General features: G+C 37.2%; 1 protein-coding gene across 1 annotated transcript; it reads left to right on the plus strand.

Moving 5' to 3' along the window:
* The first annotated feature begins 1,265 nt into the window (after positions 1 to 1,265).
* LOC149827534 (pumilio homolog 23-like) lies at positions 1,266 to 27,518 on the plus strand. Its single transcript, XM_090019445.1, has 7 exons — positions 1,266 to 1,669; positions 7,971 to 8,334; positions 8,439 to 8,744; positions 14,525 to 14,695; positions 20,092 to 20,235; positions 24,399 to 24,518; positions 26,269 to 27,518. Exons 1-7 carry the CDS (start codon positions 1,410 to 1,412, stop codon positions 26,527 to 26,529), a joined length of 1,626 nt encoding a protein of 541 aa, XP_089875571.1. The 5' UTR covers positions 1,266 to 1,409; the 3' UTR covers positions 26,530 to 27,518.
* The last annotated feature ends 155 nt before the right edge of the window (positions 27,519 to 27,673 follow it).

Here is a 27,673-nt window from a genome sequence, read left to right on the forward strand (position 1 = left end):
TCCTTTTGAAACAAAAGGTGAAATTTATAAAAAAAATCATTCAAAAAAGTAAAAAAAATATCCTAACACCAAAACGTGCTCTTTAAAATAAGCATAAATGGCAACGAGCAATTTATATAAGGCGATAGAAACACGGGGTTAGTTTTCTTTTTTCTTTTTTTAGAACCTCGTACTCTTAAATTCAAAAGTGATATACTGCAATTCAAAGCCTGAAAAAAATATGAGAGGATTCTGTCAAACGCTGTGTGAGATTAGCAATCTCACCCAGCGTTGGTAGGATCCGCTCTCAAAAAGTATCCGGGTTTTAGTTTGATATATATTTTTGATAGCTTATTTGAAATCTCTCTCTCTCTCTCTCTCTCTCTCTCAAGTACGCAATTTGCGTGTCCGATAATAGTTTCGTGATGTATTTCACTAGGCATGATTGTGGTGTTCAAAATTGAACAACTGAACTCCACAGTTTTTAGTAACAGCTGATTATAACACGCTTACCTGGTGTGCTGGTTTCCTTTATTATTTAATGTATAGTAAAAGAATTACCTTCTTCTGTCTCAATTCTCAAACAGGACAACTTTGAAGCTGCCCTCATTCCTTGGTAGCATCTCTGTTTTCCTGTGATTTGCACCTCGCATATGGGTTCCACCCAACACTCAAACTTAGGCGTCCAACTGATGGCTAGGATTGGTCTGCATTCTCACCTGGATGTCGTCTGATCCCAGCCGTCCATATGCATCCGCTGGATGTCTAGGACCGAACATCAAAGAATGAGATCCTTTGGGTTTAGGGAAACCGGTAGGCATGATCACCGGCCTACAACTTTTCTTCCCTAAGCAGATGGCGGGCTGAGGATTTTACAAAGTACCCAGATCACACAACCCAGAAACCACTGCTGGCACAGGTTGTAGTTGTACTGTTAAGTAAAACACAGAAAATGGGGGTGAGAGTGTCCATTATTAAGTCTGATGCTCACAAATCCGACCACAAAACTGACTCGGATTCTATTATTTTTTGGGATTCATAACTAGAAGAAATCGCACCCAGCACTAAGACCTGATCGCGCTGGCTCAGCCACCTATGCTAAGTGTTGGCTTGCGTAGAAGGGCGACCCCCATGGGAATCGAAACTAGATCTAGCAGCCAAGTCCCCACCCCACTCAGATTCTATTCTACAATCAATATCCGAAAAACAAAATGCATCGTTCGCATTCGGGTCTAAGGTTCAACTTCGTATGATTCATTCCATTTGTAACCCGAGCCCTAAGACGTTCTCTCTACCTCACTTTTCTTCTTCTTCTTCTTCTCTAAGGCCTCTTTTGTGAACCTCTCTGTGAAAAAACTATGAACAACACACGGTCACAGTGCCAACAACTCGTTTGAGTTTTGGGGGTGAAAAAAGAGAAAAGTGCAAGGATGGCGTGTTACGGGTCGAAGGTCTTGCAGAGCAGACGGAGAAAGGGAATGCATTCGGAGGCTCCAAGCGAAGACGACGTGCCCTCCAAGCACGGGAGCACGAGAGGCAGCAGCAGCAGAAACAGGAAGCCCATGAATGGGAAACAACGCGCAGATGGGGACCAACCCACCAGAAAAGCTTCATCGGGAGGGTCCTCTCACCAAACCCACTCTTCGCAGCCGACTCCGAGTGCACCATCCTCTCGAGATACTGCTCTCAGGTTGTTCTCGTCCCTACGAAAATGATTCTTTCTTGAACATCATTTGGACATGCCGAGGCTATAGAGGTTTAGGCCTTTTGATGGCTGTCATTTTCTGTTTTTTTTTTTGCTGTGAGTCCACTTTTTGTCGTTCTATTGAGTTCAAACGTTCGTATTCATAATGCCCAATTTGATTCCCGTTGTTGCATGTCGAGTTCTCTTAATGTTAAGCATTTTGGTAATTTTGGGTCCTCGTAGAAAAGATGCGCTGAATGGGATGGTGATTCAATTGTTTGATGAGAGAAAACTGTGAATTTTGGCGTTTGGAAACGACACCGTTCACCCGTTCTGCTCCTCATCTTTGAAGCTTTTTTCCATGACTTTTTAGCATTCTTTGATTCTAGAAAGGAAAGAAAGAGGGGAAATCTAATGAGACATGTTGAAGTTTGTATGGTGTTAGTTTGGTTACTGGCCAGTATTTCTTTCGTTGTTAACTGAGTGGCTGCTACAATATGTGAACTTGGTATTGAAAAAGTCATTCTCTTACGCTTCAAATGTGTTTAGCAGGTGTATTGATAATTCTGATTTCTCTTAGTTTGGCTAATTTTGAGCTTCAATGTGTTAGCCTTCTCTTGCTTTGATATGATTGTTGATCTTAGTACGCTGGACCTTTTTATGTTGTGCCAATTTCGTCACATCGTCAGTGCGACTCAATTGATGCAATTTGGTATATACTTTGTGATTTCTTTACCGGGAGATGTGGTAGTAGCTTTGAGATCGTTGTTGATGCCTTGTAGCTGTAATATGCTACTTTTGCAGCGGCACAAAATGAGATTATTTGAAGGGTTCTTCATAATTCAGGTGTTAATTACTACATTTTGCATCAAATATGACCACATTTACTTCTGGGCAATGAAGATCTCAAATTTAATAAGTTGGAAACTGAAGCTAGTTCCCTTCTTCGCGTATATTTAATTAACATTTGATTGATGTAAAATGGATGGTGTCTGAGCTTAAATTAAACATGGTTCTGTTTACCGATATAAAATGGTTGAGCTCTGAGCTTAACTTAAACATGGTTCTGTATTTGAGGTGAATTATAGATGCAACATGAATGAACCAACCCTTTCAAAATCGATGTCTGGCTTTGCTACTGAAGAAAAGGTGCAAGCAAGCGAGATGCTTTGCACTGTTTACTTATTTTCTATAAAATATACTGTAGTTGCATTGACTATGGCCCGACAATGTTTATTTCAAAACCTCTAGTAAAGAGATTGTTAATTTCACCCCCGATCTTTTGAATTTCTTGTAACGACAATATTATCAACATAACCAGAATAGGAACTTTATGCTGCTGACAAACTGTGGTGGTCAATTGGTGTAAAACACGTCAAAAATTTTGATTCGTGTTGGATCCGGACCCGACCCGAGGCCACCCGCCTTCGTGCTTATAAAATGAAACGAGGAGGGGAGGGGTTTCCGGTACGAAACCCTCTCCCCCTCCGTTGCTCTCTCGTTTCTCTCGGTACCTCGACTCCCTCTCCCCTCTCACCTCGCGCCGGCGACCTCCCGTCCGGCAGCCCTCAGGTGACCTCCCCTCACCTCTCCTGGCTTCTCCTGTTGACGGGATCGGCACAGGCGACCCCGACCCGAGCTCCCTTCGGACCCTTCCGGAAACCCAAGGTCGGTAGCCCAGGTGCGCACCCCTCTGCCGCCTCCTCTTCCCCTTTTCTTCTTCCTTCCGTCGACCAACAGGGCCAGTCGGTCTTTTACGGCAGGGGCTTTAGCCCCTGCCACTTTGCCGACAGGTCGGCAGGGGTAAAACCCCTGTCGCATGTGAGAAAGGTTCCGTCTGGGGGTTTGGGGCCTCTGCCTGCCTTTTCTTTCACCAGGGAGGGTCGAACCCCTCATTGCTTTCCTGTTTTGATGCGCAGGGGAGGGTTGGACCCTCCCTGCCTCTGTTTGTCGCAGGAGAGGGCTCGAGCCCTCCTTGCCTTCGAGCTACGCGCGGGAGGGGACCCTCCCTGCCTTAGTAGTACGCAGGAGGAGGGGTCGAGCCCCTTCCTCCGTCCCTTTTACACAGGGGGAGGGGTCGAACCCCTCCCTGCTTGTCTTTTACACAAGGGGAGGGGTCGAACCCTTGCCTGCTTCCGTGTTTCGCTGGGAAGGGGCCGATACCTCCCTCTATTGGTCAGGGGAGGGGTCGAGCCCCCCTCACTGCACCCTCGTTGTTAGGGGAGGGACTGAGCCCTCTCTCTGCACCCTCTCTCGTTGCCTTCGCCAGTTTTAGGCAGGCAGGAGCGGATCCCCTACCTCTCTCGTTGCCTTCGTGAGCCCCTGCCTCTGTCTGAACAATCGGCAGGCAGGGGTGCAACACCCTGTCTCCCCGTTGTTTGCTGTCAACAGGGGCTCGCAGCCCCTGCCCCTGTTTCTTGCGCTGATAGCAGGTGCGCAGAGTCTCAAAGCCCCTGCCTATGCTTCCTTCGGGTCAGAACAATGGCAGTGCCCTTGGCCTTCTATTTTGGTGTTAGCTTGCTAAGGATGTCGCTTTTGCAGCTCGGCTCGTACGATGGATCCCGCTCGCGCCCCCGTGGCTTAAGCCGTCAATCTCTTATGCCCGCAAACACCATCAAGCTCGCAACTTCATGAGGTAGGGGAAAATTGCACGGAGGATTTGGACAATTGAATTAAGTTCAATTAATTAAAAAGGATATCTATCTATCTATATATATATATATACGAGTATGCATTTAACTCAAGGATGTGATTTCGCGATCTTTGTCCTTTACTTTCTCTCATGTCTTTTTTTACTGTCGGGCTTTGCGCTCAGGCTTTGCGTTTGCACTCCTGTTTTCAGTCTTTACTTTGCCGTTGCGCTTTGCGCCCAGGCTTCTGCTTTTGCAAATGTTTCGTTACTGTCTTGCCATTGTAGATGACGCTCAAGTTTTTGTTTATTGCATCCTCGTAAAGGATGCAAAGTCATTTACCACTCTTTCTCTTGCGACAAGAGTTGACTCGGGGGCTTAACGATACATCCTCGACTAAGGAGAGGGATCCCCAACAAGAATCCTGGCTTTTCGAGTGAGCAGTCTTGAAAAGTAGACTTGATAAATTAGGGAGCTGCTCAAAAGCATCAAAGACTGCCTAAATTGAAGTATTTGGAAGGATGTGATTGGTTGATTTTGTTTGTCTATCCGACATATCTCGGTTTACCCCGAATTGGGGCTTGAACGAACTTCTTAGCGGGGGTTCTGTTGAGAAACTCGTATCCCGTTTATTGAGGCCAGTATCGAGTTATGCAAGGCATGTAGATACTACGATAGCGGATGAGATTCTGGAAACTCGCATGCCAAATGTTGACACAAGCTGATGACTGTTTCAAAAGATAAAGAATGTCAAAAGTAAAGTTTGAGAAACATTAGATGTTTGCGAAACATTTCTGTTGAGGCTCATATTGAGGAATTATATCCCTTTCATCCTAGAGTACTTGTAGTCGTGCACTGTACGCTAGTACTGCGATGATCGGATGCGACGGTCGAGCGACCTCGATCAATGCTAAATGCACAATGTTGTAATCACATAAAATGGTGATTGATCGCCTTCACAAGCAAGATGCTCGAGCGGTTGAAAGACCAGAGCATGTAGAATGAATCGTTAGTTAAGCAACGCCTAACACACTCATTCGCCTTTTGTTTCTGTCAAGGGAGAGGATGGATCGGTACAAAAACTTCAATGAACAGATTGTTAACAACCACCTCACGGGCAAAGATCTGGCCTCCCCAGTCATTGGAGTTAGGAGAAAGGGGACTACCAAACATTATCTTAGGTGGTAGATCACATGAACTTCTGCAGAAGTTGGATGCATCCGTTGCCAAGTAACTGACTGCCTTTGGGGAATCCTTTCTCGGCTGAAAGCCGTCCCCTTAGGAGCGGACTCAACTAGCTATTCGGGTTATTGAAAATACATAGAATAACAGACGTTCAAACTAGTCTCAGTTGTTTCTACAATTCGTGGCTGCGCGTACCCGCAGACAAGTAATATCGAAACGTAAGTCTGTTCACACTGGTTGATGGGTCATAAGACTTGCTAATTGTTGGGTAGTTCACAGCTTACGATCAAATGAATTGTTATGCTGCGTTTTGACAGTTGTATTGCTTATCTGTTTAACTGCTTATCTGTTTAAATTGTTATCTACTTTAAACTGCTTAGCATACTGAATTAAATGTACTTAATTCAGTTTTCTGTAGTCTCTCTTGTGCACCTACTAGTTTTTCGCAAAACTAGCCTATTTTATGGGTACAAGTGTTGATTAGGTGCATCACAGGCGATGACATGATTGCGAGATGACTTCAAGATTTCTTTTTCCTGCTTTAGCTCGCGTCCTGGATGTTTTTTGGTTTTGTCACGGATTTTCCTTGGGATGTCCAAATATTGTAATTTTGAGAACTTATTTCAATAAAAGTGGTCTTTTCAAGTGTTTTGCAAGTAACATGTGAAGTGAGTTTTGGTCCTTTAGGCTAACGTGCCCAAAGTTGTCAGCTTGCCTTTCTGAATTCAACAAAAGAATCATCTTCCGCTGATTACATGGACTCTGAAAGGAAAGAGATTTTTTCTAGTCTCTTGCTTGTTTTCTGAAAGGTTCACAAGTTTGAAATTTTGGGGTGTTACAATTGGAATGTTCAAGCTAAAAATTAGTTCCGCTTTTGTTTTGTCTCTTATTTATATTTTTTGTCAGTCCTTAAAGTAAAAGATTCATGGCCCATCTGAGTTTTTGGGTTGTCCTGCACAAGTCATGAGTTGTGACTGAAGGAGTCAAGTGAAATGTTACAGATTCCTGAATTTGGATAATGAAGAAGATTAGATTGTTGTATAAGAAAATTGAAAATAAAGTTCGACGCAATAATGCACGATCGAGATTGAAAAATAGTATTGTTCATGCATGGGAAATGTCTCTAGGAGATCGTAAGATGGCATTTTAATGATCCGGCCGTGTGTGTGGAGGGAACATATTGCTATGATTGAAACATATTTGGTGGAGGATTCTAAAAGATTGCAATTGAGCATGATATACAAGACTGAAGCAGGTTGCTTGATCTTGGAAGGATTTGGGATAAATGTGGATTCAGATTGTGATAGCAAAATAATGTAGATTTGAAAATTGGAACTAGAAGCACAGAACAAGATTGGATTTTAGTATTTAAAAACCAGGGAAATGTGAATTGCAAGTAAGAGTAACATCTCTCTCTCTTATGCGGGTTACATTTTTCCTGTTTTACAGAAAAGGATAACAGTGTGAGGGTAAATTCCTCATTCTTCCTCTTCTTTTTATATTTTCCCTTTCTTTATAAAGAAACTGCCGTAAGAAACTTATTGAGAACAAGCGAAATCTAACTGAAGATTTCAAGAATTTTTGTTTTGTTTTTTCTTTTTGTGAAAGCATAATTCATAGTTACTCCATTACATATTTGCACTTGTTTACAGAATTGTAGTGATCAATCTTTTATGATTCAGATTCTTACCTGAGAAACTTTTGTTGGATGGCCATGATCTTAAAGGAGGGAGTAATAACTAATAGTTTCCAATATTGTGTTAGGAGGAACTGAGTTCTTAAGTCTCACTTTTTATTTGAGTTTTATTGGTGTATGGGTCGGTTTTCGTTTTCCTTTATAATTGGGTCTAGGTATAATCTTTGAAGCTGAGCATGGGTTTGGTCTTGTGGGTTGGATCAGGGCCCAACTAGACAGGATCAATCTAGGGCATCACTGTTTAGTGATGTAGTGATGAGTTCTAAACTAAGGAAGACTGCTTTTGATGCCAAGGAGGCCAGGGTTCCCTCCAAGCACCCTCTCTCGTTCCCTCTTGTTTTTTCCCCTTGTACACCATCTTTTTCCTCACTCTCTCATGTCAGCCACCTTTGTGTCGAGATCGCAAGTGATTCTCTTGGTGCATCGGGTGCTAAAGATTGACCAATAGGTTGTGTTAGCCTGCTCCCTTGCTGTATTCACAGTTGGGTTGAGCAGCTGGTTCACCTACCAATAGGTTGAGAGAGGAAGGCTGCAACATATTTCTCCTGTTTATAGATGCAAATTGTGTCCTTTTCTGTATACAAGTGTTTTTTCTATGTTTATTCTAGAGCCTTTTATTCTTACGGCTAAACAAAGCATACCTCCCTCAAGATCCTTTATATCTGTGGTTGAGTTGCATAAAACCAATTCGGGTCCAACCATTGGTTTATGAGAAGATGCAATTGTTTTTACTTGGCTGCATTTGTTTAATTTCAGTGTGACTGATCCACTTTGTGCTTACCAAAAATTGATGTAGGAAAATGGTTGATCCTGAGGCTGCAAAATACTTCTCTGAGATTGCCTCTCTTCTTGAAGGGAGTGAAATGGATCTTGAAGAAAGAACTGTTGTATGCAGTAATGCCCTTGAAGAGACAAGGGGAAAGGAATTACAGCTTGCATCTGACAAGATTCTTAGCCGAGTAATGGAAACACTCCTTGAAAACTGCAACATAGATGAATTGTGTAGTTTCCTTCAAAGTTGTGCCAAACAGTTTCCAGCCATCGCCATGGACCAGGCAGGATCACATGTTGCTGAAACTGCTCTGAAATCTTTGTCTAGTTTTCTTCATAACGAAGATAATTATTCTGCTATTGAATACACATTGACTAAGATCTGCCAGGTGTGTGATTTTTCACTGGTTGTGCTGTATGCAACATTATTCTACTGGTAAAAAAACTGGTGGTATATAAGTGTAACGTGTTAGTTTTGTTGTTTTTTCTTCAGGAGCTGGCTGTAACTTCTGGCAATGTAATTCTTAGCTGTTATGGATCACATGTCTTCCGGAGTCTCCTCTGTCTCTGTAAGGGAATACATCTGGATTCTTCAGAAAGTTTCCATGTGACAAAGTCAGCCACCATTTTAGCAGAACGTTTGAGTGGGAGGTCAGGTCAGTCAGCTGGGAACTGCCTGGTCCAAGGTCATCAAGGATTTCCTGAGGAGTTCAAATGTTTAATAAGGGGCATCTTGGGATATGCCAGAGATGACATTGCAACTTTGCAAGTTAGTAGTTATGGTACTCTTGTCCTCCAGGTATGCTTACAAAATCTTGATATCATAAGCTATTTCAATTGAAATATGTTACAAACAAGGAGAAAAAAGGGATCATATTTGTGTTATTGCTTAAGCTTGTACTCTGTGATTTACTATGTATGAAGGTCTTGCAAAGCATAACTTTGTCTGAAATGCCAGCATTTTGGGGGCTTTATTGTGTTTCTCCATTCATACTTACTTTGACATAGACATATATACTAGGTTTCTTTCTTCTTCTATTACTCACTTATATGAGCACATTTTTGCTGTTTTTCTTTCTTGATTTTATTTATTTTTCTTTTTTTTAACTGTACTGTCTTTAGTAAATTCTCGAATACTATCTTGGTGCCTGGACTTGGTTGGAACTTGGAACCAGCAATGGTTGTTTTATAAGTTTACAAAAGTTCAATCATCTTTCCGAAAGTGTTTGGTTGTCCTGAAAAGTACATTATAGACTGTTAGAAAGTGAGTTGGAATACATTGGGTTCAATAATGAACCCATATTTATGCACGTGAAGTGCAAATATACCCATTAAAGGGAAACAACACAAGCACATAATGTGCTAACCCATAAAACCCATAACAAGGGAAAAATATGACATAAAGTCATAAGTTGCATATCATTGAAGAAACAATGGACAAGGGGTAAAAACCCCATTACAATGGAGCATAAGCTCCCTCAAGAAGTAAGAAATACAAAGGGGAAAGCCCCTATTTATAACAACAAAAAGGAGCCTTGGAGGGGCTCCACTCATAGACGTTGGAGCCCCTCCAACGGTCACAAATGTGACCGTTGGAAGGGGCCCAACGTCTATTTGAGTGGGCCCCCCAAGGTACCTTTTGGTACTTGAGAAAAAAGAAAAAGAAAAATAAAATAAATTACAATCACATCCATAAAGTGAATGTGCGTAAAACAGAGGAAAAGACTAAAATACCCCTACGACTAAACAAAAGGAAAATATATATTTTATATATATAAATAGGAGGATACACATACATATATACCATATATGTATATGTATCATCTTTTATATATATAAAATATATCTAATTACAACAATTGATTGGTACATTTTAACACCCCCCTCAAGCTTTGCAGGGAAACAAAAAGATTGAAAAAAAAAGGCAAAACTCCACGATGCTTCAGCGACTCCAAGAGGCTTCGGCAAGGATGCAATGAAACTTGAAATAGCCTTCCTCCAATTGTCTTCAAATGATAAACCCATTTCCCGAACCATCCAGGGTACTTCCCTTTGTCCTATCTCCAAGATTCTGAGAAAAGAAAACAACAAAGAACAAGTAAACAATATCTTTGCACTTTACTCAAAAAGGAACATTCCTAACAAGGTGCAAAATTTATGCATAATATGATAGTTACTTTAGTATGAAACGAAAAATTTAGAAAACCAAAGTTTCTAAAGCATACATTATGTTAAAACAAAATGAGCGGAAGCAAATTATGCAAAAATTGCAAGAATGCATAATGCATTCATAAGGTCCACCATTGGACAAATATAACCCCATAATGGGGAATAACAAAATGGTCCACTAAGGGACACCACAATAAGCCTACGAAGAGGCATGATATACATAAACATTATTGAATGAGGGCCCAAAAAGGCCATAAAGAGCATATGCATATACTTATCATGAAATGAATTAATACTCAAAGAACTCTTTAATAAACATGCTTCAAACATGTAATGAAGTGCCAAACAAGAGAACCAAAGTTTCCAAGCATACTTTAGGCAGAATAAACCCAAGAGTTCACAAGGTTTTAAAATCATTTATAAAAGACATACTTAATACACATTTTTGCATATAAGGGTGGCAAAAACCATAAGCACTTAATATATGGATTAAATGCTAAGAAATCAACTTGATATGCATATCAAAAATATGATTTGCTTGAAAAACACAAGTCATGAATGAAATTTTGCAAATTTCAACAAAAGTTTATCCATTACAAACATCTTCCTCATTAGTCTTCCAAAACCCATAAATCAAGTGTATAAGCTACTAGATCAAGAATATAAAGCCATTAAAGGCCAAAGACACACACAAAGGTGTGTAAAAGAACCTCTTGTCTACATATAATAATACTTGAAATAAGTGCATCTACGACAAGAACAAGAGAATACATGCCAACATGGACTAAAAAGTATCTCTTGTCTACGTAAAAAATACACTTAAAACCAAGTATGTTCAGCTACTAGAACAAGAGTAATAAGCCAACCATGGGCTAAAACATAATACATCTCTTGTCTACATATGATAGCACTTGAAATGAGTGAAATAAGCCAACCATGGGCATACATCTTAAGCGACTAGAACAAGGACACAAACGCCAACATAGGCTCAAAATCACACACCATAGTGTGAATCAACGTGCCTTGTCTACATATAAAAACACTCAAGAAAAGTGTGTTCAGCTACTAGACCAAGAGAGCAAAAGCCAACAAAGGGCTAAAAACACACGAAGGTGTAATAAAATTCTTGTTTAAATATGATGACACTTAGATAATGGGCATAAAAGGAAAAGACTTTTGAGGCAATAAACTTGTAATGAAAATAAACCTCGAATAAAACAATGAATTCTCATAACAATAACATGCATGTAAAAAATATCTTCAACAAGATACTATAATCGATAAAATAAAATTCTTGAGAACAAATGTGTGAACATACACATACCAAGAATACTTGTGAAAAAACACAAGAACACGTGCACAACGAGCACAACATACGGAATCACAAATGTGCAAATGCACTCATAAGATTCATAAAATAAAAGGTTGGGCTATAATCCCAAAACATCTTGATTTTAAATGTACCTTAAAACATTTAAGGTTTCAAATACCATATGTCCATCACATAAAAGCATCCATAATATCAATGGCACAAGAGAAAAAATGAGTGACATGCTCATAATTAGAGATCAAATAACAAATCATTTTAGAGTCCCAAGGTGCCCATAACTCACCTCAACAACCATCTATAATATGGAAGGTGGACAATCTAAAAATGATACAACACGAGGTGCCCATAACTCACCTCGTCAAACATCTCTAATATAAAAATACTAAGGCCAAATAAATGATGCATTAAATAACATGTGATGGACAAACATAAATGCCACAAAAGGGCAATAAACACATAAGGAATCATTTTCTAAATAAAAGTTTTTACAAAGAGGACCGATTAACAAATTGAATCAAAGGTCCAATATAATCCATCAAAACAATTTTGCATAAACACGAATTATGCTTAATCTTCAAAAGAAGTCTTGTACACCAAAAAAGGCTTACTATGCAACATAATATGAAATATTAAGCAACATCATGTGTATGAACCGATTTGGAACAAACAAGCCTTAACTATGAAAGACATAAGGTGCAATTAAACGGTGAAGTTGGTGAAGTTCAAAAATAACAAACTTAGGCCAATATAGGCATTCATAAAGATGGTGAAGTTCGAAAAAACTTATGAAATCTACTATTGCAACTTAAAAATGATAAACAATCATGAAATCTTCATAAAAGAGTATATACTCACAAGAAGATCATAAGGACCGAAAGGCCCCTTAAGGAGAGTTTGAACAAAAAAACATATACAACTCCCAAGAAGGAGAAAACTCCATTAAAGTGGGAGAAATCCCAACAAAATAGATTCATTAACAAAACCTTATGATAAATAAGATTGTACTATGGCTTAAATAAAAATTAAACATTTATTGAGGAAAAATTTAACACTCTTAAGTTTTATAAAAAAAAAACATGACTTAATAGATTATTACCTATTCCTAATGAAATAAGTACACACTAGACATTAGTGAAGACCATAACTTTTGTAATGAAATATGCGGAAAAGCAATAGAGTGCATTAAGCACTTACAACATTCACTAATGAGCAAACAAAAGGGCAAACACCAAAACCCACAAGAGACAATCACAACATAAAATTATAAATGTCTCTTATTGAAAAGAGAGAGAACTCTCTAAATGTTGAAAACATCCTTAAGAGTGTAAAGATGAAAAGAAAATCATCATATTCCATAAGATCATTTTAAAACTTAATTCAACCGGTATTATAAAAAAAAACTTTCTTAATTAAATGTTGCTCATATAAAACGGACACATAATATGGAATTTTTCATATATGCCAAACATTTTTCAAAAAACTATATTTCACAAGCATTTTAATCTTAACATACCTTTCTTTAAAGACTAAACATTCATATAAAGGTATTTTCATAAACAAGATTAGGTTTAAAATGTAAATTCAAAGTTCCAACGGTCATAAATTTTTACCGACCCATTAAAGCAAGTTTTGAGCAATCATATATCTAATTTTTCGCCAAACAAGTTATCATTTAAAGTTTTTCAAAGAAAAACATACGAAAACGATTCAATGGAGTAGCAAGTAACTCAAAAAAGACATAATGACAAAAAGCACACATAAAGAAAAGGACATATTACATTCTTCATACAATACTCAAAGAAATAAAATGCATACCGAATAACTATAAGAAAGACAATAGAGAGAAACGAACACTTCACCATTTTTCTTTAACAAATTCTTGAATACCACGCTTCCCGATGCACCAAAGAGCAACTCGATCTCAACCTTGCTCTGATACCATGTTAGAAAGTGAGTTGGAATACATTGGGTTCAATAATGAACCCATATTTATGCACGTGAAGTGCAAATATACCCATTAAAGGGAAACAACACAAGCACATAATGTGCTAACCCATAAAACCCATAACAAGGGAAAAATATGACATAAAGTCATAAGTTGCATATCATTGAAGAAACAATGGACAAGGGGTAAAAACCCCATTACAATGGAGCATAAGCTCCCTCAAGAAGTAAGAAATACAAAGGGGAAAGCCCCTATTTATAACAACAAAAAGGAGCCTTGGAGGGGCTCCACTCATAGACGTTGGAGCCCCTCCAACGGTCACAAATGTGACCGTTGGAAGGGGCCCAACGTCTATTTGAGTGGGCCCCCCAAGGTACCTTTTGGTACTTGAGAAAAAAGAAATAAAAAATAAAAGAAAAAGAAAAATAAAATAAATTACAATCACATCCATAAAGTGAATGTGCGTAAAACAGAGGAAAAGACTAAAATACCCCTACGGCTAAACAAAAGGAAAATATATATTTTATATATATAAATAGGAGGATACATATACATATATACCATATATGTATATGTATCATCTTTTATATATATAAAATATATCTAATTACAACAATTGATGGGTACATTTTAACATAGACATGGTAGTACTTTTCTTGTAAACATAATTTTTACAAGTATATCAATTAATGCAAGGGATTGCCATGCAATTTTGAAATTTGTGAGGTAACAAAGGTTCACAAGCTGTTAATTTTTTACTACAAGCTGTGAATATATGCAGCACACTCCAAGCTATATGTGTGGAGAGAAACACAGGAATGCCAGGGTAATATAACATTACACCACATTATAAATAATACAAGTGTTGGCTGGAAATTTTCAGAAATTCCAAACCATGTGTTGACAATACTTACAAAAAAACTTTTCGGAAAAGGAATTTAAATACAGAAACCCAGTTAATGATGCAGACCAAGAAAGGGCAAAAGGACCATTCTAGCATGGAAAAAATTAAAATTCTGCTCTATTTTTTATTAGAATATTCTTGCAGTTTCATCCAAGTTTCTTCCTATTTGACAAATGCTATCTCATTTGAATACTACATGGGATTGTTAGTAATTGCATCATTTTCTTGTAGACAATACTAAAGTTACTAGCAGGAGATGATCAGGAGTTGTTCCATGTAATCCCTATCCTCCTTGGCTGCCATAAGTCTAGCACATCTAAACCAGGTGAATATTTGGAAGCTGCAAAAGTGCGTGAAATCTTGGGTTTGCTAAAGGATACTGCATTTAGCCATTTAATGGAGGTAATTTGCTTAATACTTTCTTGTGTATATTGCTTATTAAAGCTTCATAAGCATGTGTTGCAGAAACATCCTTTTTGTTTATTTTTTCGTTTGTGTGTATGTCTGTGTGCACATGTGGCATGCCTGCTTGCTATTTAACTTATTTTGCAAAATGTAAAAATACAGCTAAGGTGAGAGTTGCAATTTTTCATTTTTGATATTGTACACTGTCCTCCTAGCTCAACATAATGCTATTATTTTAGTGTTTGTGTCAGTGGCCAGTACCAAGGGTCAGTGAGATTTTGAGAAATTGTCTATGCTGATGCATTTAAGATGGTTGAGAGATGGCATTAAGAAGAATAGCTACTTGTGATTTCTCAAAAAAAAAAAAACATTTCCTTCTCAAAAAAGACTAATATTTACCTGTTGATGGTCTTCCTAAAATATGTATCTATGTGAGTTTTAGCTAGCAAATTATAGGGGAGAGCTTGGTCTACAAAAAATATAAGAACATCTTCCTTGTCATGCACCCTTTGAAGATGATAGTTGGTGGTTCATTTCTGTCTGGGGAAGTGCAATGTGCTAAAAAAAGACGTGAAATTTCCTTCTTCAGACTTTATGAAATATTTTGCACTTTGGAGAATGTTGTAGACTTGTAAGTAATGAAAATCTTCTTGGGAAATTTTATTGCTCCTACATGGAGATGGGGCACTCTGATTTTGTGTCTTAAAAATGTTTGTCTAGTTGTTTCTCCTTTCCTTTGGAGATGCTCTGGGGCATGAGCCATTGCTTAGTTAGCAATTTCTGGAGTGGACTTGATAGAAAATGACATTTAAATTATAACACTCAGTGTAGATTAATCAGATGGTTTCTTCATTAGTTGAAATGACACTTCAACTTCATTTGTTTCTTGGTACACTATGGAAGTGCTGCTTACCATGTTCACCTTGCTGGATGTTTAATGCACTTAATTGGGTTAGCAAATATCTTCTCTCCATTGCTGTAATTTTTTTTAACTTCATTCTGGAGAAAAAGGATTGTTGAAGCATTCTAGGATCCCTGATCATATGATATAAAACATAAGTAAATACTATGTTAAACTTTGTGGCGTATGAGATGAATTTTGTTACTTCACTTGACTGTCCTACATGTGTTAGAAGAAGAATCAGAAAAATTGGAAGATCAATCTCCCAAAGACATAAGTACATATGCTTGAGGAGAAAATGAACAATCATGGCTGACCTCCTTGCTACACACCTAAAGGTGTACCTACTTAGGAGCCAACTAATCCTATTTCCAAAAGCATACGTGATTCCAGTGAAGCTCTTGCTGATAACCTTCCAATTACTCTAAGAAGAGGGGATCAGTTGTGTGCTTGCCACTTTCTTTGTCGTTTTGTTTCTCATCATGTTGTTTTTGAACCATACAGAATGTTTATGGGCAATCCAAAATTGAATCCAATTCGTAAAAGTATAGAAGAGTCAACATCACATCCAAAATGGACTGAAACCATGATGAGCAAATGAAAGCTCTAAAGAGAATGATACTTGGAGGGTTACTATGATTCCAAATGTAAGAAAAGCAGTGAGGCCCAAATAGATCTATAGTCTAAAGTCCAAATCAGATGGATCCATGGATAGATACAAAACTAGATTAATTGCCAAGGGGTCCATTCAGATGCATGGTATCAATTATCATGAAGGCTTTGCTCCCTTAGCTAAGTTGAATCTCATCAGACTTATCCTTGCCCTAGCTTACAAAAGATGTGTCTCACATGAGTTGGATGTGAAAAATGCATTTTTACATGAGAATATTTAGAAAGATATCTGTGTCTCCTCTTCAAGGGTTCTACCCTCTAAGGGCAATAGAAGTGAAGTGTGTCAATTGAATAAAGCAATTTATGGGTTAAAACATTCATCTCGTGCATGGTTTGAGTATTTTAGTAGCCATCATTCAATTTGGCTACAAGTATTAGTGATCACAACTTATTTGTGTAAGAGAGAATGCTTCTATTATGATATTGTATGTAAATGATATAGCAATTACAGCTATGTCACAGGGATTCTGCATAGAGGCTGCCACACCTGCATCGACGCGACGTGGGATTGGATGCAGCACCCGGTGTGGTGAATGTGACCCTGAGTGCGGTCAATCCACACTCAGGGTTATTTTTGTCCAAAATAGATACATTAAAAAAATATTTATTTAAAGTTTTGTCTCATATACAAAGCTTTGAAAGTTTGAAACGTTGTGCACTAAATGTTTTGAGCCACACACATTCTTTTACTGTTTTTAAAAAGCTTTGTCATAAAAAGTTGAGCCATTACATTCTTTTATACTTTGTATAGAGCTTTATCATAAATGCATTAATAAAATAAGTGAAAACTGCATTGGAATGAATTTCTATATTAATTGGAGAGAATCGAGTAGGTCGGATTTTGTATTAAATGGGGAGAACCGAGTAGGTCGAACTTTTGTATTAAATGCATTAATAAAAAAAGTGAAAACTGCATTGCAATGAATTTTTGTATTAAATGTATATAAATTTAAATATGATTAAGCAATACCTGATTAAACAATACTTCTAAATTTTTATTGTTTCTTCTGAAAAGCAGATTTTTTTATTGATTACCCTCCTGAACCCCCGCACCCAAGTTTTTTTAAAGTGCCGCACCCGCACCCGCACCTATGTGACATAGGATTACAGGAGATGATGTAGATGGAATAAAAAGGTTAAAAGAGAGGATACAAGAGGAGTTTGATATTAGAAACTTGGGAGCACTTAACTACTTTCTTGGGATTGAAGTTCTTCGATCAAGGTGTGATCCTAACTGAAACGACATGTTCTAGACTTCCCAAAATTACTGGAATATTATGTTGTAAAGCTATGGACAACCCCATCGAGCCTAATCATAAGCCAAGAGGATGTTGAGATGTATCAACATATATCTCACCATTACATAGCCAGATGTGGCATATTCAATAAGTGTGGTGAGTAGATAGGCGTGCCTGCCCCCCAGAAGATTTTTTTTTAATAAAAAAAAATTGGACACAAATGACCGCACCTAGGGTCGGGTTGACCACACCGGGTGCCGCACCTGCGTCGCGTCGCGTCGACGTGGGTGCGGCACCCGGTTTGCCGAGTCCCTGTGACATAGGGCATTTCTATCTTTGTAGCCATTTTCACTATGCAGGGTCACTTTTGTTATTTATCCACCCCTTTTGCGATTAATGTGTATAATGAACAGTGTAACCCGATATGCAAATCTGAGCCTCATTTTTTCCCTTCATCGTTGTCTTCTTCATTTTTTCTTCCTTATCCTCTTCCCCTAATCTCAAGCACTTATTCCTTTTCTTTTTGAGACAAAAACTCAATCACTTATTCCTAATGTCAATAGTGTATGAATACTGTGGATTGAACATATCATATGGTACTTCCAGATCTGTGTGGAGAATGATTGGTTTGATTGATGACAATATGACAGTATATGAATTCATTTTGTTGTTTACTTGCAAATATATCTGGTCTATTGATCTATCTTGTATCTGATTTCTTTTTGAAGATAAAGATGAACTTTCTCTAAAGAGGAGATAATCAGTAACAAGTCACAAAAAAATATAAAAGAGTAGTAACTTCAAAAATGACTGAAATCTAAAAGAGAGTAAAACAAGGTATATGCTTAGCTCAATTTATTTGCTATAAAGTCCCCAGCCTACTCGACCAGTCCCATTGTATAGCAATACCTGCCTACTTTGCTTCAGCATAAAGTTGTAATTGTGACTGTATTCTCGTGTGTATTGTCGGCGGGTTCTCTTTCTTGTCATTATAAACCCTCTTATTCATTCTTGCCAAATATATGCCACCTTGCCAAAAAGATCCGTCATCTCCGATCTGTTTAACATTTCTTGCCTTTTAATCTGGTCCATGGGCCTATAAGGATGTATCTAAAGGATGTGATATCCCATGTGCTGAAGTTTCATTCCGGCCAGGATAGTTGAGAATGTAAGAGAAAGAGGAGTAGGCCCAAAGTAGGTGCCAGGATGTCTCTTCATTCTTGCCACACAGTTGCAGGAGACCAAGTGAAAGCCTCACTTTTTAAAGCTTCCCTGGGTCAATATGCTGTCTAGCAAGACTAGCCAAGCAAAAGTTACTGATCTTGAATTTGATGGGGCCCCAAATGTTTTTTTTTTCGGAGTAATGAATTTAGGGATTCACTCATAGAAAAATAACTGGATTTTGAAGTTAAAAGCCCCCATCTATTGAGCATTTTCTTTTAATAAAATCCTCCAAAGAGTTCAAAAACCGATTTCTCAGTTTGTGGGCATGGTGACAAATGTTAAAAGCGACAAAATCTCGTTTTTCAAAAACTCATGAGAAATTGAAATTTTTTCATAAATCTCACATTTTTTGGCAAAATCTCAGCAATAAAAAATTTAATTAAAAAAATATAAAATTAGTTTTTATAAGAAAATATTAATAAAAAATATTTAAAAATAAAAATACATGGTTTTTTCACTATAAATAGCTGTTTAAAATGTAAATATCATGTTTAAATCACGGTATTTATGTTTTTTCATAAATCTCATGATATTTTGAAAATCTCACGAGAAATTGCCGTTTTAGACTTTCAGGCAATTTCTCGTGATATTATCACAAGATTTTCATAAATCTTGCGATATTTGTCACTCTGCTTGTGGGTAGGATCTAACCAATTTTCAACTACATTAAGCGATGAGTCTTATGGAATGATATGCCCCATTCTCCTCCACCAGGCCAGCAATCAGCCATCATACTCTGTTTATTGGTAGCTGGTTGATATGGGTTATGAAATCTCAATCTTAGTTTTCTTTTCTTGTCCATGGGTCCAACCAAAACATAGCATTATGGCCATCTTCCAGTGTTGGACTGATGCACTCCTCAAAGTCCATCAAAACCTTCCATATGCCTGAGTAATTGTTTCCCTGGGTTCTATTCCCATGTGAAAGATAGTCCCATTAGCCCACATGTTTTATCAATGATTACCGCCAGCTAGTATCATAAAACAATTCTGACCTTCATTTTGTGGAAAAAAAGAAAGATATTTTGCTTCTACTACTGTGTTCTTGAAAATAATAGTTTTTAATAATTATTTATTTAAATACATGCCAACAAGCAGACAGTGTATGATATTCTTGTCATGCCACTTGCATCATGAGAAATCTTTAGAAACATAATAAGGATCATGCATGTCAGATCATGTCTTTTTTAGTCTTTCTTTTTGTGTAAGCCTATCCATTCTGTGTCAACATTAACTATAGGCATTAATCCCATTTCAATGCATTTTCAAACAAATATTTGACATGTAAAGAAGATTATGACCAACTATTTCCAATTCATACTTTAATAGGGAGATATTCCGGCTTTTTGCATGTTGCAGGTCATTCTGGAAGTGGCACCCGATACTTTATATGATGAGATCTTCATCAAAGTTTTGAGGAGTTCCTTTCTGGAAATATCATCTCATCATTGTGGCAACTTTGTCATTCAAGCTTTAATTTCTTCTGCAAGACACAAAGATCAAGTATGTGCTGGTTATCTATTCTTTGGCTGATCTGCAAATGTTGTTTTCATTACACACGAAGATTTGCACAAATGGAAGATTTATTAATTTTATTTGAATCTCCTGTTTTGTTTTTCAAACTTTTGGTGTTAAACTGTTGACTGCCTTTATCAGAATTTAGTTTGTATGTGGACTTCAGTTTTTGTTTGGGCATCTTGATTAATATGTCTAATTGGATTAGCAGCTGCCTTAGTGCTATTCCTGGCTTAATGCCAACCAAATGTCAGAACGGGTTAAATATGAGGATCATGACCCACAAAATTGTGAAGCATTTACATACCCTTTGTTTTTGGATTGTTGATGTATGTATGCTGAGTTGTTTTTCTTGAAAGGTATGTGTATAGAGATAAAGAAGTAGAAATGGACTCTTATCATGTTTCCTTATTTGCACTTTGTTGTCCTAATGAACATCAAAATAGCCCCCATCTGTCATGGAGTTTACACAGTGTCAAGAGACAAAGTTACGGCTAGAATATCTAAAATTAGAGGTTGCAGGAATAGAAGATGGTATGTGTATAGAGATAAAGAAGTAGAAATGGACTGGTATCATGTTCCTTATTTGCACTTTGCTGTCCTAATGAGCATCAAAATATCTGTCATGGAGTTTGCACAGTACCAAGCGTCAAAGTTACAGCTAGAATAGCTAAAATTAGAACTTCATGCATCTGGGCTTATCTTGTTTTTTAGGGGAAGAAAATTTTCATTGGAAGATGAATGGAATATATGACTAGGAGCCATCCAAAGCAAAGAGCAATTATTGCAACGAGAAGAACATGTGCCTACCTCTACTGTTTGGATTCTTTTGAGCATATCCCTCAAATACTAGTATCTTGAATGGGGTTCCTGAGATATTTCTTGAAGAGCTTGAGTAGGAGTTTGTGGCTTGTCTTGTTTTCCCTCCAGCTATGTGTACATATATGGAAAAAATATGTATGGGTCTTTTTTCATGGAAAGTAGAGATTTCAAGTGGTGAGATCTGAGGTGCGTTTGTTATGATGGCTTCCTTAAGGGAGAACATTACCATCGTTAGTTACATAACTTCTCAAGTGATGAAACCTATTGGAGGGGTTTCTTCATTCTCTAGTAAGAGTCAAAGCTTCCAAATCACCAAAGTGAAGTGCAATTTAAATGTAGTTTCTATCCGTCAAGGGAAGCTTGCTTAGGTCAATGGTGGAGTCAAGAATCCCAATGAAAGTGATCCTCATTGTGTGGATTGGGAGAATAAAAGTTACCTTGCCATTTGCTTACTTCCTATAATCCATGGACCCATCCATTAGAGAAACCTTTTTAATTTTTGAGACCCTAAAGGGATTTTGGATGCATGTTTGAAAAACAAAACTGTGGCAAAGAAGTACGATGTTATATATAGAATTTGGAGATATAAGCAAGAAGGCTGGTCATTGAATGACTATTACAATGACTTGGTAAATTTTGGCAGGAAGTGAGCCTCTATCAGAGCTAAATGTCCCGTGTAAGAAGGTAAGAAAGGTCAGAACTCAGAAGAGGTGTGATTTATTGTATAAACTTGATATTGAGCATAAGCATATCAGGTCAAATATCATGTGGCGTGAGGAATTACCCTCACTAGGTGCATGTACACCCTTCTTTAGAGAGAGAAAATAGAGATGTGGCTATCTTTGAAGAACAAGGCATTAAAAGATCCACTCTCCTTTGTGAGAACCCCTCCCAAAAGTTCAGTGAAAGGGGTAGAACCACAGAGGTAGAGAGAGAGTGTCTACTTAAGGCCGTGGTAGAGGTCTCAACTTTGTGAATTAGAAAATAAACTCAAGTGTACTCATTGTAGGAAGGCTAGGCATACTAGGAATCAATGTTGGGACCTAGCAAGGATGCCTACACCTAGGGTACTCAAGCATAAAATGATGGTCAAGAGAAGAAAAACCTTAAAGATTGTGAAATGGCTCTTTTCAGGAAAAGTATTTAGGAATTGTAGCTCAAGTCTGCTGATCATACTAAAGAGGGTGTATCCATCTCCATGCATCTTAACTCATCTGGCATCTATTTCTTAGATTATATATTCAAAATATACAAATCACATGGGATTGAGATGTAATGAAACAAGGTACAATAGAACAATAGGGAAACAAACACAATGCCAACAAAGGGCTTTAATAAACTCACTTAAAGTTGGTCACTAATGGACCAAATACAATCTCAAAAGAGATAAAAATACCAAACAGCACAAGAGGCATACAAGCCTATAAGATGGGAAAAAACTCTAGAGAAAAACCCTCAAATGCTTCTAAAAGCATTGAGGAATAACAAGGGAGTGAGGCTCTATTTATAGAGCCTCACTCCAACACATGGGAGGCAGTCCAGCTCTTTGGACTGCCTTCCAACAGTCATTATTATGACTGTTGGGTGGCAGTCCAACGTCTGCTGCCCAACAGTCATATTTTTGACTGTTGTGCCCAACAGTCATATTTTTGACTGTTGTGCCCAACAGTCATATTTTGACTGTTGTGCACAACAGTCATAAATATGACTGTTGTGCCTAAGCTGTATGACAGTTTATTTATTTATTATAATGTTAAATTACATTTCAGTCCCTAGTGGACTGTACTATATGATAAAAGACAAAAATACCCTTATTGGGTATTTGGATACAATTTTATTTTTAACATGAGATGTCTATTCTCTAGGTATCAATATCATGCATCTAACCATAGTGTAAGTTTAGGGGGCGTTTGATTCACGGACGCACGTGGACAGGACACCGCATCCTGTCCTACGCTGTCCATGGATAGGACAAGACACACTATCCCGGACTGTCCAGCACCCTCAATTTTTTTTTCTGAGTGTGTTTGGCATTTTCTCTTCCTCCCTATTCCGTTGGGTGGGGGAACAACAGTGGGCACAATTTTCCTGTCCTCAGGGCACACCACAAACGTGTTTCCGTGGGTGCACGGACGCGTGTGAGGCCTGCGAACACGTGGGGATGGTGAATCAAACACCTCTTAAGATTGGTTGATAGGTAGTCTCCATTGCCCACTCTTCGACAAGGAATAGTTAACATGGTTGATTTTCTTACATTCAATGTTGCATACACCTAAATTTTCAGTTAGCTTGCTATCTATAAAATTCCACGTGAAAGACCTTAACTATTGCATAACCATTTTCCAAACTACTATATATTTCAAGACTTTAAGACAGGGAAAATCGTTGATCATGAACTTGAGAGAAAGTGATTGTATACCCTTAGTGTTCCTTGTGCTCTGATGTCCCACAATGCCAAGTTGTCATGTAATTAGAAGTCAATTCTGTTGATGCATTTGAGGTTAGGGTATCTGCCTTTGTCTAATTTGCTAATTTTGTACCCAAATATAATAATTGTCAATAATAGTCATGTTATCTATCATGGAACTTGTCGAAAGGCCAAGCAGTGCAAAACCTTCTTTCCAGTCAGATTTCTAAGAATTTTGCACCTTTTAAGCCTGTCCATTTTGAGGTGTTAGGACTGACCTCTATAGTATCTATCTTCGATTATAGATGTTTTATTTCATTTGTGGGCGACTTTTCAAGAATGAGAGTTGCTTAGTTGTTAAGATCTAACGTTTGTATCTTTTTTCAAACTTATCACAAATTAGTTGAGACTTAATATCGAAAGTATCCCTCTCAAACCTCTTATCATAACACCCCTCAACAAAGTGGGGTTGCTAAGAGGAAAAACAGACATTTGTTATATGTTACTCATGCACCGTTGTTTGAGATGAATGTTCTTAAGGGTATTGGTCGGAAGATGTCTTATTACTACTTACCTTATTACATATGTTTTTTGATGGCCTTTAAGGGGAGTCTCTTATTCATATTCTCAGACCGCATGATTTTGTCTTTTCAGTCATCGGTATAGTACTTGATTGCGCTGTTATATTCACATACCTAACGTCTCTAGAGATAAGCTTAACCCTAAGGCTATGAAAGGTAATTTTTATTGGATAAAATGTATAATCGAGACTCATCTGTTCATGGAAACTTGTGTCATTCTGTATGACCATCTAACACTTTGATATTCGATGTCCCTGGAATTGGTGTTTGCCTTGAAAAATGATCTGTTGATATTGTCCAGTGTTGGGTCCTGATTATTGTGCTGTACTTGAATTTTACAGATGAGCTTAATCTGGGAGGAGCTTGGTCCAAATTTTAAAGAACTGTTCAAAATGAGAAAGCCTGGAGTGGTTGCTTCTTTGCTAGCAGCATGCAAACGATTTCATACACATGAGAAAGAGGTGCCTTTCTCTTCTGTATTCTTTTCTGTAATCATAATTGTATGATATCCATCTCATGCTCCTCTCCCATGGCATGCTGTACATTCAGTATCATCATGTATTGGGTCTATCCAGTTATTTAAATTTCTTAAATAAAGACCACAGTATTAATGTAGCGTGGATGATGAATCATCTAGGCCATCACATTTGCAAGCTGGCACCATAAAATTTGTAGCTAGAAGACTCACAGTTTCGTGAAAATGGCTAATTGAAGTCAGGCTAGGATACCATAATAAGGAACCAAAGATATATCAGGCTGGAATATCATAATAATTTCTTCTTCACCATCAAATTTGAAACCTCTATTACATGATGGTTGGTTCTAGTTGGATATGGCCAAAAACTTGTGACATTTTGAAGCAGATGCAGATGAGATAATGAGATCAAATTAATGCCATACTCAATGATATTCCTCTCAATCTAGTGATAGTGGCCCGTAGTCTGTATCCGTTTCTTGAAACAACTGTTGTATATAGTGCATGTGTATGCTTGCAACCTTTGGAAAGTTAATGGTGGCAAGTGTTCTTAAATGCATAAGGTTTTTTGTTTGGATTCAGTCAGTTTACTTGTGTATACTCCTATCCTGATTGGTCAAGACTGTTTTAGTCCAATGTAAAATTGTAAATTATATTGAACACATGATCCAAATCAACCAGGATAAAGGTTAGTGAATATAAGCTTTAAAATGCAGCCTCCTCAATTACTTGATTGAAATGTAGCATGTAAGCTATGAACTTCTTTCAGCTTGAAATTAAGTCACATTCATTTAGGTTGAAGTCCAACACTACTTGACTAAAAGGATGAACTTACTTTAATAGGTATTATATTCTGTATTAATGTCCTATTTAATATTATAATATAAACAGTCTCTTTAGTAGAGGTTATATTACTCAAGGAAAAGGGTCAAGCTAGCCCAACAAAAATTGTTGCCTCGCTATGTCATGAAGAGAGAAAAGGTGAAAGTATTAACTGATATTTTTTTTATGTTATTTCAGAATATCTACATACATCATTTTACATCATAATACATGAAAAATCCTATTGCAATGATAACATGTAATCTGTTAGTTGTGTGTTTGTAACGATACTTTCTTATTTGATGTGTTCTTTGTCTATAGTTTTTAATCTCTTAGTTGCATGTTTGTAATGATACTTTCTTATTTGATGTGTTCTTTTGTCTATAGTTTTTATAAAACAAAAATGCAAAGTTATACTTTTTGATTGCACAAGCTATATATGTTTTCTCTGCGACATGGACAAAAGAATTTAGGGATTGGCAATTAACCTCTTTGCAAACTGGGTTTAGTGGAGATATAAAAAACCCGAATTAATATGCAAATTATGGATAAAAAACAACCTATTTGTATATATGTTTGGGAAGAAATGTGAAATTCTTCAGAGGTGCATAGTGCCTTCATTATCAGCAAGGGGGAACTTGGAAATTGCAAATTGTGTACGTGTATGTGGTATCATTAATCGCAGAAATGTATATCAAGTGAAACCAGTTGTTTTAGCGAGCTCTCAAAATAACATATAGCAATTTTTTCTATCTGTTTGGCTTTTAGTTTGCTTCTGTTAATTAATTTATCTTGTGTTAATGAGCTCTTATTACCATTTATTGTGATTTTCAATAAAATTTTAGTAGAATTACTTGTTAGCAATCAGATTTTTGTCATTCACCTTTTTAATTTTAAAAACATTTGCTCTGCAGTGTTCTCGGGCTCTGGTTGCTGCAGTGCATTCCGATTCTGAACCTCTAAGTTGCATTATTCAACGAGTGCTCTTTCTGGAGAACTACTTTGGCTCTGAAGAGATGGCCAGTTGGACATGGCCAACAGGGATGAAGATTTCAGTTCTTGGATGTTTGATTTTGCAAACTATTTTTAGTTATCCAAGTGTATCTCTCTCTCTCTCTCATGCACACATGACACATGGTGTTCTCTGTTTCCTATTAGTTTCTGTGTCATATTAGTGTTTATGCCCATAGCAGTGAGGAAAATTTTAATTTTCTTTGTGCTCGTTTATGAATGCCATGATCAGTATGTTTTTTTATCATGTGAACAGTCTGACACTTGTTGGTATGGGCCATAGTGTTTATGCCCGTAGCAGTGAGGAAAATTTTAATTTTCCTTGTGTGCTCATTTATGAATGCCATGATGATGTGAGCAGTCTGTGGACACTTGTTGGTAGGGACCATATATATGTGGCCGCTAGAATATGTTAACTGGAAATGTGTGAACTGGAGTATGAACCGATATTTTCATGTGGCTTTTTATTTATTTTTCTTAAATTTCATCATACAGATGTGATCTAGATGCTTGGTTTTATAGAAACAGACTCTTGGATCATCCGATTTCGATGCATAAGGATCTTTTAAGGCTTGAACATCAACGGTTCAGAAGTTTTGTAAATATTCAAGCATCCGAAAATCACATTTATTTTATCGAAAATACATGATCCAACAGTCGATTCCTAGCAAATGCACCATGCCAAATGCATCTGCAGGGTTGGGTTTGCAAAAAAGTGTGGGAAATGCCTAGTTCACACAACAGTTTACATATTTCTAGTTAACATTATTCTAGTGACCCTATATATATCACTGTTACCGATATCGCCAATATTTTGAATATAGCGCTATATTATCGGCAATTTCAATCTTGCTGATAATATTGGGAATATATCATGATATTTTTAAAATATCGGCAAATAAAAAATATCATGATATTTTTTAGTTTTTTTTTTTAAACTTTTCATTAACTATTTTTTGTTTCTTTTATATTTTAAAACTTTTAAAACATGTTTCTTTATATTTTTAAAAGAAAAATAATACAAAACTTATTATTTTCTTAGGTTTTTTTGTTGTTATTTATATTTTTTTCAATTTTTAAACTCCCGAGATTTATCAACTTTTGAAAATCTCTCCGAGAAATACCCTTGCCAAGAAATTACCTTTAACAATACAGGTGACTATGATATATATATATATATATATATATATATATATATATATATATATATATATATATATATATATATATATATATATATATATATATATATATATATATATATGGTGCTTCTATTGTGTAACTGTATCACCATAACATGTGATGGTT

This window comes from Nuphar pumila, chromosome 10 (genome assembly GCF_984573655.1).
Source record: "Nuphar pumila chromosome 10, dmNupPumi1.hap1.1, whole genome shotgun sequence".
Lineage (NCBI taxonomy): Eukaryota > Viridiplantae > Streptophyta > Magnoliopsida > Nymphaeales > Nymphaeaceae > Nuphar > Nuphar pumila.